Source organism: Strongylocentrotus purpuratus, unplaced genomic scaffold (assembly GCF_000002235.5).
Source record: "Strongylocentrotus purpuratus isolate Spur 01 unplaced genomic scaffold, Spur_5.0 spur5_scaffold_8, whole genome shotgun sequence".
NCBI lineage: Eukaryota > Metazoa > Echinodermata > Echinoidea > Camarodonta > Strongylocentrotidae > Strongylocentrotus > Strongylocentrotus purpuratus.
Genome location: NW_022145614.1, coordinates 5,328,315 through 5,345,485, shown reverse-complemented (window position 1 = coordinate 5,345,485; position 17,171 = coordinate 5,328,315). Strand labels below are relative to the sequence as shown.

At 36.1% G+C, this 17,171-nt stretch overlaps 1 protein-coding gene across 7 annotated transcripts in view; it reads right to left on the bottom strand.

Annotated features, from left to right (window-relative positions):
• The window catches only part of LOC590618 (kinesin-like protein KIF28P), a 45,899-nt gene extending 30,202 nt beyond the window's left edge, over nucleotides 1–15,697 (bottom strand). For 2 of the 7 annotated variants that reach the window (XM_030975205.1, XM_030975208.1), the window contains exons 1-5: nucleotides 10,720–10,982; nucleotides 9,475–9,513; nucleotides 8,765–8,841; nucleotides 8,150–8,166; nucleotides 7,157–7,179 (exon numbers count right to left, since the gene is read on the bottom strand). In XM_030975205.1, coding sequence (XP_030831065.1) covers nucleotides 7,157–7,179; nucleotides 8,150–8,166; nucleotides 8,765–8,841; nucleotides 9,475–9,513; nucleotides 10,720–10,739 — 176 coding nt within the window. In that variant the 5' untranslated portion in view covers nucleotides 10,740–10,982. Of the gene's footprint in view, nucleotides 1–7,156; nucleotides 7,180–8,149; nucleotides 8,167–8,764; nucleotides 8,842–9,474; nucleotides 9,514–10,719; nucleotides 10,984–15,471 lie in introns of those variants that run through there. The other 5 variants (XM_030975209.1, XM_030975211.1, XM_030975206.1 and 2 more) reach the window with 4 other exon arrangements.
• Between the last annotated feature and the right edge of the window lie 1,474 nt (nucleotides 15,698–17,171).

Genomic DNA, 17,171 nt, shown 5'->3' with positions numbered 1-17,171 from the left:
GCTATTTTCAGACTTGGGATATTATCCCGAAGCTCGAAATAGCGTCTTCACCAGAACGATACGGTCACGGCAATACGCTCATCACAAACTAGCGCGGACGGGCGTAAATTAGCCCGCTATTTCCCGAATAGCAGGATATTTTGGAAACAAGACCTAGATTTCTCTGGATATTTTCTTGACCAAATATCCCTCTATAATTGCAACTGCGGGCTGATGAAGACGCAAATAATCACAAATTAACAGATAATTGCGAACGGGATAGTAAAATAGCCAGTTATTTAGCAAACTTGAGCTGATGTAGACAGGCCTTAATATTCAGTTTATGAGTGAAGCCGTATCTTTCCATTCACGGAAGGCAAATCCATGTGTTTGTGAACAGGGGAATCAGTCAGTGGGGTCTTGTTATGGACTGTGTCTATGGACCCATGGTAACAGTTTATTCAAGGTCTGCTCCGAACAGGGATCGTGTGTTTCCTTGCTTGCTTTTAGAATCCCTTGCTTTGACTGAGTGGTAGCGTTGAAAAAGGGCTTAACATTACTTCAATCCAGGGGCACAAAAGCATTGTGTGTCCACATTGTACTTTTTGTTTTTTTTAGACAATGAGGCACATAGTAGGGGAAGTACGGGAAAGGAGGAGAAAAGGAGGCTGGGCACCTCTAGTTACCAGTAATAGATCCACCTTGGTTATGTCATGCAAGAGAAATTTCTTCTTTTATAGAAATAAAACTAGCGGCGCAATGTTACACTGGCGTCTCACACAATTCAAGAGCTGCAAAGCGATCATCCTCACTAAAATGTACCCCCCTCTCCCTCTCTCTCCCCCCCCCCCCTCTCCCTCTTCCCCCCCCCCCCCCTCCCTCTCTCTTTTTCTCTCTTTTCCATTACATACAAATGTATTACCCATTAAGCTACATATACCTTTATACATTCATCTGTTTTTTTAATTTTAATCTATTTTCTTTCAATGAAATTTATTCTGAAGACTACACGTACATGTATGAAGGAGGTATAACATCCCAAATCAACCAGTTCAATTAATATATTTAACATCACTCTACTTAGGCAGCAGAATACTCATTAATCTAACAAATCACCTTTTCAGAATTAGAAATCTAAAAATATACCCGGTATAAGAAAGCTACTATAGATATTCCTCTTCAACACACAGAGTCCTTCACTCAAATGATGCATCACTAGGCCCATCTTCACTATCTCGAGATTGCCAAATATCCAGCTATTTGAACTATCCCGATCGCAAACTATCCAGCTATTTGCGTCTTCATTAGACCGAAGTAGCAAATAAGCTGGATAGTTGGTCGGGATAATATCCCAAGATATCTCGGTCTAGTTTGCAAAATATCCCACTTTTTCCCAACTAGCGGGATAGTTTGCGACCGTCTTCATTAGACCGAAGTACGGAGTCAAATATCCCGATCCCATCATGCACAACGATTTCCGGTTTTCCTCGCACAGTATGCGATCTATACTGCTCAGCGCCGCGCTAGTACAACTAGTAAACACGGAAAACCGCAAACTAGACCGAGATATCTTGGGATATTATCCCGACCAACTATCCAGCTAATTTGCTACTTCGGTCTAATGAAGACGCAAATAAGCTGGATAGTTTGCGATCGGGATAATTCAAATAGCTGGATATTTGGCAATCTCGAGATAGTGCAGACACGCCTAATAAGACTCTTCAGTCAAAATTCCCCAGATAGATACGAACAAACAAATACAAATAAATTGCTAATTATATTGGCTACCAATGATATACCACTCTGTCTACATTAGAAAGTATCCTAGTAATTCATCACTTCATAAGGACCTAATAAAAACATCCCCCCCCCCCCCCCCCGGTGCTCAGATGGGAAATGAAATAGCAATCCATCTCACCATAAATGATAAATAGATGATGAACTAAAGTGCACTGGCCTACTTTAGTACGACACCAGACAATAGTCTCCATAACAATAATGAAATATATCAACAATCAGGCACCATGCGGCAGTGTTTAATTATTAATTATCCATTAACAATAGTATGTCCTTGCACCCTTATCACGGAGGAATCAATAAAGCAAGTAATATTAAAGAATCTTCCTGGAATTGACTTCTTTCCAACCTGATACAATTTCCCTAGCTATGAAGAAAATAACCATCAACTATGAATAGCATAATATGAACTCTACATCTAGAAGTAAATATGACTGAATCAAACTAACAAATCATTCATTCTACAGTATTTTTATACTTTTCATGTGATTTCCATTATAACAAGTGGAAAAATGAATAGCTTCTTTCTAAACTTTATTATCATTTTTTTTTTTGAATATCAGAAGGTATTCCATATTTCCTGGGCAGTTGTTGTTAATATTATTTTGAAGAAAAGGGTCTTCCATATTATTCATTTCTTTTTTTTACAAGTTTCCCTCTGTATTAAGAAAACACTTCACATCAATTCATTACAGCTTCTTCACAAATATCGCAAATGTTAATCAATTACATCAAATATAGTATGTTTTATCAGCATTTTTGCAGCTCTTTTTGTTTATGTTGAATTTCTATTTACAAAGTTTGGTTTGTTTTGCTCTCTTTATAGTATTAATTTGTTACGTTCCCCTTTTTTTTCAGCAATGAAAACATTATCTGATTTAATTCTATTTAGTGCTAATTTGATAATGAAAATCAATGTTAATAGTGTCAAAAAATATTTTCTGTTCCCAGGAGCTCTTTCCATCAAGATAAGGAACAAAAGTTTCCAGATCTATGTGATCTTTACATTTTCCCTACGCCCCCTTGTATTATCCGGAGCTCTCTTCAGGATTTCCACTGCCAGATATAATTCACTCTCTGGAGTCTCTGCTCCATCCAACAATAATATCACATGCATGAGATAAAGGAAACCATGGTATCAGTTTGTTTGCTGTCAAATACACCTGCACCATACATCTAAGCTTGATAAATGTATTGAAATAAAGAAATTAATCTTTGAAGTATCGCATAATGCTGTAGTAGACGGTCATGAATCATGATGGATGACTTAATTTCAGGAGCGTATATATCATCTTCCCATTCTGATACCTCTGTCACACTGATAAGACTGAAACCAGATAGACAACACACTGAACAACAATTTATGTTATGAAGAATTGGTTGGTTTGCAGTCAGTGTGAATCGGTGTGGCTGTGGGACTGAGGAATATCCCTTTTACATTGTCATTGTATCCTGTAGGAATGGTTATTTGCCATATTTGGAGTTGTGACATATCTAAGGCACATTTCATACATTATCAAGGAATTGTCTTCCAGCAAAACACAATAAAACTATTTTGTTGACAATAAATTGTTTTTATAAGAAAAGAAAAGAAAAAAAAAGAAGAAAGATGTAGATTTTCAGGCAAAATTAAATAATTGATATGATACCCCACAACCAAATACGCTATCTAAATTCTCATGAAAACAACTGGCACCATAGGCACCAAAGATCAACCACTCAAACAAATATATATCTTTATGGCATGGCAACTCTCTAAACTGCTATCCTTTGAGTAAATAGTTCAGGTATATTTATAGTCTGGCCAAAGTAAGCTTATTACTATTTGATCTGTACTTCTGTAGAGAACGAATGAACGAACATCTCAATGTAAATTGGAATCCCTCCTCTCCCATGAAGACTGTACGCTTGATTAGGTCCCTTCTGAAGACCCCTTTTGTTTGCATAGCCATCGGGTCTTGGGCATAATGGGAGTAGTTGCTAAGGATACTGTAAACAATGGTGTTCACTAAATACCTCCCACACCACACATGTAAAGCATGCTCAAAATATATAAAGTAACTATTATATTTAGCTCTGACACAAGCTACAATAGAAATATTACCAATGTAACAAACAGTAAATATGAGCTCCCTTATGTAGGTTTCATGAATATCATAAGACATAATTTTCTGTGCCAAGAATTTGACAGGCCTGTAAAATTCTCTTCACATTCTTGTTGCTCATGTTTTGTTGTTTGTGTATGGATCAATATTCTTTCCAAGGATAATACTGTGAAATTGCCTTTAAAGCCCTTTGTCAATTGGTGGTTTAATGATACACTGTATGTGTGTACGTGCCATAAAGGCTATGTCAATGATAAAGAGTTTTACTGAGATATTTGATTTGTAGTGTAACCCCAAGGGTCTAGAAATGGAGTCAATTAAGCTATCGAACTGAATGTGCCAATCACATGCCATCCATTGTGCATTGGATAATGGTCAAATAATATATCACTGAATCTGCTAAATGCAAATGGTTAAGATGCAGTGATAATATCTTAAACAAATATATGGACCATACAGTACATTTCATTATCTAATCATGCTAATGCTAATTAGTAATTAACAGTTATTAACTCTATGCCTACTACTACTAGATCATCATAACTCCTCATCTCCATTAACAGTATCCAATTTCTTTCATAACCACATGTAATTATCCTTTATATGAGCATTGCAGTCTTCATCCCACAATACAAGTGAGGAAGACGGGTTGGATAGGGTCTCACTTACAGAACCCGGGCCCTTATAAATTTGATTATTCTCAATATTTTCAAGACCTACAGATTAATAGAGTATCAATATATTAATAGAAATTTATAACTGGTCCAAAAATAGTGTGACGTAGTGACATTCATATTTATCATTCCATCTGGGACTACATGAAAAATTGACATGATTTTTGTTTTAATTGCACCAGCACTCTTATCTTTCTACTTAGAAACTGAACAGTCTTGTAGATTTAGTTGAAGATTTTAAGTAAACATATTATTTATTTGGCTTAGATCACATACAATGTAGATTTAAAAACTGTATCAATACATCATTGAGTGACCCTTTGATACATGATACCATCATAATCTTCCCTCTCTTTTAATTTTCTATTTGTATTTTCCATTTTCATATAGAAAATTTAGACTAATTTTTTTTTAAAGTATGGGATATATAAGAAAGTAAGAACATTTCCTTGATCTCTACAGATATATACGATCATGATTTTCATTATGAGGGAAATATTGAAGGTCACTGAGAACATTACATCAACATAACCTAAATAGATTAGGGCCCCTATCATGCATTTCAACTCGTGCATTACCAAATGGATGCTACATATTCTAATTATGATGCCGCTGTAATGGTCCCACAGATCCCAGTTCAGATAACTAGAATACATGGTATAGCTATACGACCATTAATTATCCTTTTTCTAGTCTGAATGTGATGCAAAGAAACGCTATATTACAAAACGTCATAAAACAATGTTTGAGTATCCTTTTGCAAGGAAACTTGATAAGGGATCAGGGCCAAGTTCTAGTCTGGACGTTGTTTTGTACAAAAAACGTTTAAAACTTGGCATGGCTTATCAAGGGTGCGCACTGGTGATTGGCCACCAATCATGTCCACTGACCTATTAGAAACTAGTTTCTTGATACCACTTTTCCTTATACAACGTTCTTTCTAGTCTGTACACCCCTTTCACTATATAGTTTCATTAAAGCCTATCTGCACTAGTTTGGCCAGGAGGATTAGACCTCCCTGTATGGTCACTGACACTGGCAGGTGGTTATCTCATTAAATCAGCTCTCAATTAACATAAGAAAAAGGGACCATGGGCGATCAACAGGTACCACTTAGGCATTGTTGGTTGCATAGAGGGCGCAAGTAGCTACAAGTAGTGCAGTCCCACTTTAAAAAAAGTTTTGTATGAATCCTTATAGTCTGAACGGCTATTACTCCATCGCTATTCTCATGGGTGATTTGCATCAATTGCCAAGGGAAAAATGAACAATTGATTATGAATACAATCATTAATTGTCCTAGCAACAGGGAAACATTAATAATTGGTACCCATGCAAATCTATATTTTGCAGGTCCCTGCCGACTCCCTGGAAAGATGAAGGTTGTCTCGACTCAGCTTATACATATTAAATGAGGTAGTATCATCTGCAAAAATATATCACTGTCATAGTTTGTCATCGAGAGCCAGGAGGGGTACTAACTCTACGTAAATGATTTTATGCCCTCCTTGCTCCCAACAGACGAAACTGATACAGGGTTTTGAGCATGCTGCCCCTGAGCTTTAGAATAGTATGTCTCATAATGTAAGGCAAGCTAAGACTGTTCAACAATTCACAGTGCTTTTAAAACATATTTATTTGATTGATTAATTTACTTATTAGTCAAAGAAATTTTCCTGATGCTTTTCTATTTGTAACTTTTGTTCTAAGTGCTTTGAGACATTTTACAACTTAGGTATAATGTGCGATGAGAACTGTTCTAGTATTATTATGCTGATGATATTTTAGGCTTCAAATATCTGTTAGTTCTCCTAAATATCTATAAAGAGGATAAATTATCACAATAAAGTGACCAAATAATGGTACAGCATATATACTTTGAGCCATTATTATATCCTCTAATACTGTAGGACAGTGATGATTTTCAGGAAGATACAGATCATACTCTTACAGATCATCTTTTATGAACATTTTCATTTTCAATGATTTATTTTTAATTGTTATAATCAATTTTCCCCTATTATTGAATAACATTATAATTCACCAGATATAACCTTGACAATAACTGAATAATTAAAAAGAAAACGATCAAGTAAACAATCAAATCATGTAACATAATCTTGTGAACCAATACACAATTGCAAAATGATTGATTCAAATATAACCTTGTATACTGATTAACAGTTAGAAAAAACGGACAACTACATGTATGCCACATATAATGTGACCTTTAACAAACATTCAGTTATTATCAACTACATCACAATGGATTTTAACCTTGTAAGAGAAGTACAGATATGAAATGATGAATTACATAAATTTCTAGTAATGTACCCCTGGGAAAAGATTCAGCGACACAAGGTCACTTTTGTATCAATCTAAAATGGTAGATATTGGGAGCAGTATTAAAACTTGAGCATTAATGTTGCATGCCATTAGGAGAGTCTTTCCTTACACTTCATAACAACAGACAACAAATTTTTCATCTCATATGCATCCATTGTGAACAGATATAAATCATATCTCTTCGCAGGCAGAAGGGTGTTGGCCCCGTTTGAATGGTTTAAAACTGGTTATTAAAACAATATGAATATCACTTACCAATATGAGTGATCAAATGTGAACTGTAAAAAGAAAAGAAAAGAAAACAAAATGATAAAATCTTTTTCAAAAAACAATTGCATTTTTCTCCCAAAAAATCATCTACTAAAATGTTTTAATTAGTCTGACCCGTCAATGTCAGTCCATATCAAAGTGACCGCTTCTCATTTCACTCCAATGTTTACTCTGTAACTAGGAATAAATTTGTTTTACAATTTGTTTGCTCTCATTTTAGTACTTGAACAAAGTGCAAAATCTTTTCTAAAAATGAATAAACATGGGCTTGGATGTCCAAATATATGATAAAAGTTGCAACATTGTCAAAAACAATATACCGGTATGTGAAAAATGTATGCATGGGTGTCTGATTGAGAGGATCATGAACTGTTCAGTCAAACATCAAATTTACTCGACGCAAGACTATTTGCAATTTATTAATTACTACATGAAACGTCCTCGACTTCTGTTACATCACTAGGTACTGATGGACAAAATTCACATCAAGGGGTCTGTTTCAATTTCCGGAACTGACAAAACACCTGAAATTTATAGATTCCGTATCAATATTTGACAGGCAAGAGCTTGCTGACTGACAGTGCTCTGTGCACTAAAACCACTGAACAAAGTCCAAATATTTTCAGGATTGCAATCTTCAGTACACATCCTGGAAGAGGGATAAGTTGAGATAAGTTGTACCACTTGATTAAAGTTCTTTCTAAGAATGATTTTATGTTCCCCTTTTTACCCCCCAATTCAAATGACATAATTTAGTACTGCAAGATGACAGCCATGTGACGAACCTAAAACTTGGATTTTAAAAAATCCATAATTAATAACCTCAACTACAAATTGTTCATGAAACTGAACTACATTCGCATTTGCATTTTAAGCTATGCAATCCAATATATCTTAATGCAATATGTTATATTATATTCTTGAAACTAGATATGATGCATTAGGTGTGAATAACTTAAATAAATCAAATATACTTACAGATCTGGGTTCATCCTCTGCAAAGATAGAAACACAAACAAAGAAAGAAAGGAAAATTAATATTTTGCAAAAAATTCCTAAAGAGATAGGTACAAACAAATCCTCATGAAAAGCTTATCAAAAAAAGATCAAATGATCAGTGACAAAATCTGGTAATCACAAGTCATTGACATATTCATTTAAAAATGAAAATTCATTAAACAATTCAGATGGAAAACTTATTGGCAAACTAGGTGGCTGGTAGGTCTTTCAGGTTATTGTGACACAGTGCACAGATGAAAACATGAAACAAAGCGATTTCTAACAAAAAATTGTCAAAATCTACAGCAGCACCAAGACCTTATTTTTTGTGTAGGACTTTGGCCACTTAATGTCCAAACATCCCTCTGTTCACACATTAGCACATGTAGGCTAATGACTGTGAAAGTTCACTTCTTTATTTCCTTATTTTGGTCAATAGTAGCCAGAGTTTTAGTGACTGCCCTGTCTGTAATTCCCCTATACATGTAGTTGGAACTACAGAAGAAATCCTCTTGGATTCTTGGATAAACTTAAAGATTAATCCCAATTATCTCTTCGCTTTCATTCTTTAATTGTATTCTGAACCATACTTACTTGGGGCTTCAGGATTGTACATCTTGGTGGTGGCACCGGACATCTCCACACAACATTTTGCCCCCCTTTCTTTTTCCCTGAAAAAAAAGAAAAGAAAATGAAATCTAATTAATAAATTCATTTTTTTTTTAAATGACGAGATGGAGACCACTCACCAGGTCTCTTAAAACTACCATATCTTGATCACACAATACAGCCAGAAACTGGCATGCAAAACAAATGCAATTCTTTTTGCTTATTACAATAAGTTTAATAGATCAATTGCATTTTTACAAAACAATACCAAATGTTAACAAACCCTGCAAAGGAAGCAGTCAGAGCTTTGTAGTGATTTTATCCCTGCCCCATATTGTGTCCTGCGGGTTGGAAAAGTATGATTTTTGATCACTTCCCTGGAGCTGATTTTCGTATAAGAGACATTTTCTGGCACCAGTTGCTCTCTCTCTTTTTTCTTCACCAAATTTTATTCTTATTCTGTTCCTGTCTATCAATTTACCTCTGACAAACTCATTGATTAGGTAGTATTATTTGGATTCTGATCTTACAAATAATATGGTTACAGTACAGGGCCGGTTTCTTGGAACCATTTTTAGTCCAAGTTCATGGGGATCTCATAGAAATGTTATGTTTAGGATGTCCAAGGATCTAGATTTTCGACGGTTCTGAGAAACGACCCCCAGAAAACTGAGAAAATTATAAAATGTCCTTACCTTGAGTTGAAAGGTCGTACCCTCACGGCTACTTTGACTCTGTAGTACACAAAAAGAGAGAAAAATATTATTGACAATGCATAATATGATTCACATTAAATATTGTGACAAATTAGCAATCTAAAATATAAATGTACTGGGGGAAATTATACTGTTTTCACACTGACAATATTTTGCTTAACCCCGTACTATAGGTGGGGTTAAGGGGGGGTCTTAGCCCCACCTATAGTACGGGGTTAAGCCTATTCCACTTTCTGTTCAGACTGGTTTTTACCAAAGTGGGCTAAAGTTGGCTAACCCCACCTATAGTACAGGGTTAACTAACCCTGCAAAATAGCAGGGCTAACTCCGCATTTGTGGTGCTAACTCCTGCTAACCCCGCAATTGCGGTGCTAAGCAAATGAATGAGAACAGAAACGAAAAATAGTCCGGTACTACGCAATGGAGCGTATCACAGCTGGCCAGATGCGAAGTATGTCCAATCATAACATTAACGATATCCGGGGTTAACGAAATGCAGTGAGAACAGCGGGGATTTTCTTATTCCGGAATAGGCGCTAGTACGGGACTAAAAACAGCAGGTGTGAAAAGCCAAAAAAATAGTCCGGGGTTAAGGATAGTACGGGGCTAAGCAAAGTACGGGGTTAAGCAAAACCAGTGTGAAAAGAGTATAAGAGGCATGGACATTTTTTATTAAAAACACATCTTACATAGTTCATTGACGACTGCCCGCTGGAATTATCAATAAATGAGTACAAAATGAATGGTCCCCCCCCCCCCAACTCTTCTTCTTCTTCTTCCAGCTAGTATAGTACAGACCACCGTTGGCCACCGTATACCTTGTGCTTGTCAAGTGCAGAGTGCAGAGTGTACAGTGCAAGTAAAAAAAAGCTCTACAAGTAATGAATTTAAACCCCTTTTTTATTTTATTCATGATATAAATATAATGAAAGGATATGGAGGTTGAAATCATCTTTTTAAAGTTTTGCTTATCCCAATTAACTCATCTTTTAAAATACAGAATTACTCTCTAGCAATGCAATGTTGTTTAAATTATCCTCTCATTTGGCAGATCATATTGAAAATGTTGTTATCAATTCTCCCCATTTCTCTACATCTCTCTGTTTCTCTCTCTCGATCTCGATCTCTATCTCAGCTCCCTGTACACCCCGACTGTCTCTCTTTTCCCAACTCATCAACACCCAAGTTTAATTACAGCATGATTACGTTGATTTTTACACTTACGATTCTCCTCCTCCCGACATCTTGGCCTTTCGAGCTCTATCGGTCTGACGTTATTTCAATTTCTGATAACCAGTATATATATATTCCAAAGAAAGTCCACCACAGTTCACAAAATATGATGACAAAAACCACTTATAATGCTGTGGTTATCTCCCTTCCATTTACGTTATGATATCCGACTCAATGGCGCAACACACATGCCCAATGTAATATGTATTTAGTACAGATTTCCTATATGAAAGAGAAACCTCGATCCGGTGCATAGTCTATGGGTATGGAGCGTGTGCGCACCAAGGCAACTGGGTGTTAATTGACGTAACTTTATCGCCCCATCCAAATACAAATGGGGTATTTTTGTTATTACTTTACAAACTAACTATTCATTAATTAATTATTTACCTGCAATAATTTTATATGAATTTTATAAATACAATTTAATCAGATAATTGTAAATAAAAATGTTATATAATGAATGTATCAAAAAATAATTTGAAATCACTATTTAAAGCACCCCCTTTATACAGTGGCCTCGTCCACTAAATGCGGATCTGCGGTACAATGGGACAACAGGTGATTATTGCTGCGGACGTTTGAGAGAAATGGATTACGTAACTTGTTGTAGGCAACGAGTAACAAGTGTTGGCTTCTTGTCATAGCGGGATAAATAAAGAGGAAGAAAATAAAAAAAATAATACCGGTAATTCCCCTCGGGGTAATTCAGGGGAAAATGTAGACCATTGAATGTGTTAATATTAGTATATTATGACGAAATAATGAACGACCTAAGTAATGTTTGATGTCAACCTTTATCTGTCTTTGTAATTCTATGATTTCGATCACTGCTTTAATTTTATAGCTGATATCCATTATTCATTTTATTTGTATATTATGTTTCCATAAGATTTTTCATATCATTTATACTTTTGGTGTATGTTTTTGTAAATGTTGATGTACATTAAAAGTGAAGTATCATGACAAAAACGAAGACAAATCTGCTTTCTACGATCTCGTTTACATTTCTGGGGGAGATACGTTGGAAGGATGAGAAGCTAATATATTACAATTACATTTCGAACTTTACACTACATCACGTCACAGCGCGCGACCACAACATTCCGACAAAAGCAGACAAAAAAGAAATCGATAACATATATAAAGAAGAAAGAAAGAAAGAAAGAAAGAAAGAAAGAAAGAAAGAAGAGAGGAAATTTAACAGTAGATATGGAAAAATAAAATAAAAAAGAAATATGTGAATTGTCATTCCAGCTAGGCTCTTTTTGACATTCAATTTTCTGTGGATCTTTTTTTGTGGATCAAAACAATTGGTCGGAGAGTTCATTAACAGATGGGTACTTGAGAATGTGAAAGGGGTGAGATAATCCTTTTACGCCACTCTTTCAAATCAATATCTGGATATGAATGGGTGAGTGACGTCAATGTGGTGTAAGAGAGTATAACTGCGGTCCGAGACAAAATCAGCATCCATAACGACGGAACTTATAATCTATCATAATAGTAAAGGTCGGATATAAATCGAGAAATCCGTATCATACAAGATTGGGCGCATTGGCGGATATATTTTTTTAAATATGTTTAAACCGGAAAGGGGTCAAAGATGTGTCAAATATCTGAGAAGGAAAAAATCTTCTCAGATTCTACCGTGGGGGTGAAGCAATTTTTCGTGAGAAAGTATCCTCTCTCCATGCCTCTTGCCACTAGAACCAAGTGAACCAAGTGCTTTACTGAATAAATTATAAAATGAGAATATGAGGAAAAGGCAAAATCACGAAGTGCTCAATTTATTACTAAATCAACTCCCCCACCTTCACTCTTCAAGTTTCAAGTTTCAAGTTTATTTTGTTTCACATTTCACAAAAAAGAATTCACATAATTGACAAGATTAAAACATAACATGAAATATAAAAAAAGTGTCACATTATATAATCAATTCTTTGAAAAGACGTCGAAATTAATTGTATTAAATAGTAGGTTATACAGGGTGAAATGTGAGGAATATATTGAAAAGCTCAGCCTGTAGATTATAGGTTCCCATAAATAAAACTAACATTATTTTGATTGAAGTGGTTGCAATGGTGAAGGACGTAACAACCCTTCGACTGCAACCGTGCTATGCTAAACTGCACAGAACTGGCTACAAGTATATTATGTCTCCTTTTCATACTTAATAATGGTTTATTTTCCATACTTTATGATTAAATATATATAAATTAAAACTTTAGTTTTGATGTTGTATTTTCGCTTCGATAACTTGTTTGCATGGCTACTTGGCTAGACCAGGCTAGACCAATTACCAATGTGACCGTTATGTCAATATTCCTGGACTATCATCAAACAGGTGGACCTTTAATAGCACTTGAGGTTGTGGCTGACTGGCTGTTGCTCGGTACTCACGGAGGACATCAGGAAGATCGACGGCCATCACCTCTTAATTAATTGGTTTGATTGCTAGGCATTCTTAAAACCAGTCAAATATTTGTTTGTTTCTAACAACTTATCAGCTATAATGGACAGGAAATATATTTGGTAAAAAAAATGGACCAAGTGGAGCAAGAAGACGGTATATCTTGTCCCCCTTTTCGAACATTTCTTTGCTAACTTTACGGATTTATATTCAAATTGTAATAATCTTTTAAGGAACAGAATATTTAATGGCGTTTGCATAACATGGATGGAGGACGGGTGCTTGAGTCGCTGAAGGAAAGACTTGAGTGCTACGAGTTTTGTGGAGGTATGCGCGCTTAGAAAATTAAATATTAATATTAAATTCATTTTCCATTAGCGCAGGCTGACGAAGCATTTGCTATAACTTTACTACTATGCTAACCTTATTGTTATTATGTTTTCTTTTAACTACTTTATATCTTTCTGGCCCTGCAAATTAGGGAAGGGCATAGGCCGGCTCCGCCCTTCGTTGGAAACTTTTTGATTCACCGAGACAGGTCTCACTCTGGTTTACACATGATCTGTTCTGGGCACTGACGGAGATGGCGCTATGTCGCCTCCATCACGGCTGTTTTCTTTAAGATGGACTTACCTAATATGTTGTAAGATATTATTTACAACTAAAATTGCCATCCAATTGCCCTTAATTATTGTTGGCATTTCCTGATCATTTTATCACAAAAATCCAATCGGACAAAAGACAAGTAGAAATTCATATGATTGGTTCGAGCTGGCCACCAAAGGGTTCTGGGACATTATCCCCGGGATTATTACCCTGGTAAAATCACAAACGAGACAATTACCCTAAGGATATCTACCCCCCCCCCCCCTCCCCGCGGACAATTACCCGGCGAAATGAAATAAAACCAACTTATTATCAGGGTGGACTCCCCCTTTAATGAAAAGGGGGTAGTCGTCCAGGGGTTAATTGTCCTATATAGAGGGTAATTTTCCGGGGTAGGGGGTAATTGTCCTCGGGGTGGTTGTCCTTGGGGGGTAATTTTTCGGGGGGTTATTGCCTTTGGGGGTAGTTTTTTCGGGGGGTAATTTTTTAGGGGGGATGATTGGCCAGGGGATAATCGTATTGATACACGCAGGCGCGTACGCAGGATTTTTTCAAGGGGGGGTTTTAACATTTTTAAATCGGGCCGGGAAAATTTCGCAACGACTCAGCCAGCCGCTGAGTAAGGGGGGGGGGGGGTAAGAGGAGACTTGTTTTTTTGTTTGTCTCGAAATGTGGAAATTTGATATTTTGCTCCGTTGGGGGGGGGGAGGTCAACTTTTTTAGGTCAGTCATTGGTATAAAAAAAAAATTTAATTAAAAAAAACAAAAAACAAAGGGGGGGGGTTTCCTCCAAAATACACAAATAAAAAATACCAAGGGGGGGTTCAACCCCCCCCCCCCCTTCCCCTGCGTACGCGCCTGGATACACGTTTGAAGTAGTGTAGGCTTACAATTTTGTTGGAGTTAAATGATGGATGTCTGTTCTCTTTCACGGATAGAAGAATATGTTGTAAGTTATACATGTTTTTAAAATCTTGTGTAGACGGTTATAGTAACCTGGGACTAGTCGATTGAAGGTCCACCAATCTTTTGTCGCCGCCAAGCGCTTTTAACAATTATTAAATTGCTAAATTATTGTAATCATGATTGTATGAACGTTCTCCTTTGTTCCTCAAGTAATATGTTTTTGAGAACTTATTTTTGTTTTTCTCCTTTTTCAAATCACATAATATGATTTATTTCAAATACCAATGCTTTATTTCATAGCCTATGGTGGAGCTGAAGTCACTTGCACTAATACTTATCAACTTTCTAGTTCCTAAAGTTTTAGAGGAAACGAAGCGAAGCGAGCGAGCAAATAATATTTGACACATTCATTTCTAGTGGGAGTGCAATTTTGCCATCAAAATATACTATATAAAATATAAAACTACCTCGACTCTATTTTTAACCAATAACGAATTAAGCTCTTGTACTCTTTGCAGAATTCGAAAGCGCGAAATATGTTTACCCATAACTCACAAGATATACGATTGATTACCATAACAGGTTAAACGTTTCTTGCTATTCTATGAATGTTATCGTTACAGGCTTGTTGGCAAAAATAATTGAAAGGGAAATGAATCATATGAGATATGGAAAGTGAAGTAAAAGTATGCGTAGAGAATAGTGAATATGGAGGAACATGGGACTAGTGAGGGGGAAACATCGGTGTACACAAATAAAAAAAGAAAAGTGTGATTTATAAATAAAAAAAGACTAAATAAATCACGACTATTACTTACCCTTCCCCCTTGTTCGACATGTTTCTTGATATTGCACACAATAAAAGATATATCTATTTACAACGGTAAATCACGGTATATTCCCTGCCTCCATCACAACCTGAGCGTTCCGCTCCATTTCGACATAACCGTCTCCATTCCACCTCCATCGGTTGACTGTGTCGTCTCAACGATTCATGTCACTCTCAATATCGATTCGTTTACAAGAATAAAAGGGTGCGAATCCATTATGCATAAGTCATGAAAGAAAACAAAAACGTTGCTTCGATTTGTTTTTTTCTTCTAAGCGAGATAAGGATGAATGACAATACTCGAAACACGTAAGGAGAAAAGAAACGTGGAGAAAATCGATAACGCGCGTGTTTCACAATGAAGGCAGAACATGAACTTGGCAAGGGGTAGATGACGCTCGACGTTGACATGGCAAATGTCAAAGGGGTCAAACACAACATTTTGACAACACTAGCAGGTGGAGAAAAAAACACCTGGGAACAGTCGAATAAACGTGGTATGAGCATCGGCGAGGATCGGGAGGTTGGTATGAGTATTCAAACTCTAATTTTTCTTTCCCAGTTTAAGATTATTTTGTTCTTTGATAAGTATGTTATGTGCTCCCCTAGCCCATTCATATCACCTCCATAGTGCCTCCATATAGGAGTTGACAACTTCTTCCTCATAGATTTCATTTATTTACATTTTTCTCCTTGTTTTCATTTCCCCCTTTTCCCCTCTTGTCCCTTTCTTTCTCATTATAGTCTCACACGCACATTCTCTCCGCCCCCTCCCCTCTCTCTCTCTCTCTCTCTCTCTCTCTCTCTCTCTATATATATGTATATATATCTCTCTCTATCATTCACTTTCCCTCCAGTTTTTCTCAGTTTTTTTCTTCTCTGTCATCTTCTGGGGTTTTTTTAAAAACAAAACATGTCTCAGTTTTCCCTTCTTTCCCATTCATTCTCTTTTATCTTCATGAGAGAGCTCTTGTACTGTTTATACGCCATTATCCTAATCCCCCTACCGGGGCTCTTGTTGTAAAGGTAACTGTGTCTCTGGTATCAAATGTGCAGGTCCATTAATGTATAGTGAAAATGATTGCGTGGTACAGTACTGTACTCTTTGATGGGGGTGGAGAGCAACATTTGAAGATTTTCGTTCTTCTTCAGACTGACAGAAAAAGGATGGTTTATCATTTTCTCTTGAACTGAGATGACATTAATGAATTATTATTGTAACAAAATAGTGATAAATAACTTCATTATCATCATCATCATTATCGTCATCATCATCATCATCATCATTATCTTCATTATCGTCATTATTATTATAATCACCATCATCATCATCTTTTTTATCATCATCAATGTCATCTACATAATATTACCACCATTATAAGCCTTATAATTAAAATCACAGTCATCAACATCATCACCATCTTATGAATATAAATAGGTTACAGAATCATGTTTTTGTTAATTCTAGTTCACATTGCTATTAAACTCTTGACGATTATTAACAGTCCAACTCTTGAAAGATACATTAGCAATGCAAGTTCTTGAATATTGTAGGGCTGTGACAGTCGTTTTATGAAATAAAGAACGCGAAATTTTATTTCTCATAAAATGTAAGAAATTGTCATCTCCTTTGAAGAAATAACATTCCTTTTAAATCACGTTTACGTCAATTTTCCCTTCACTCAAAAG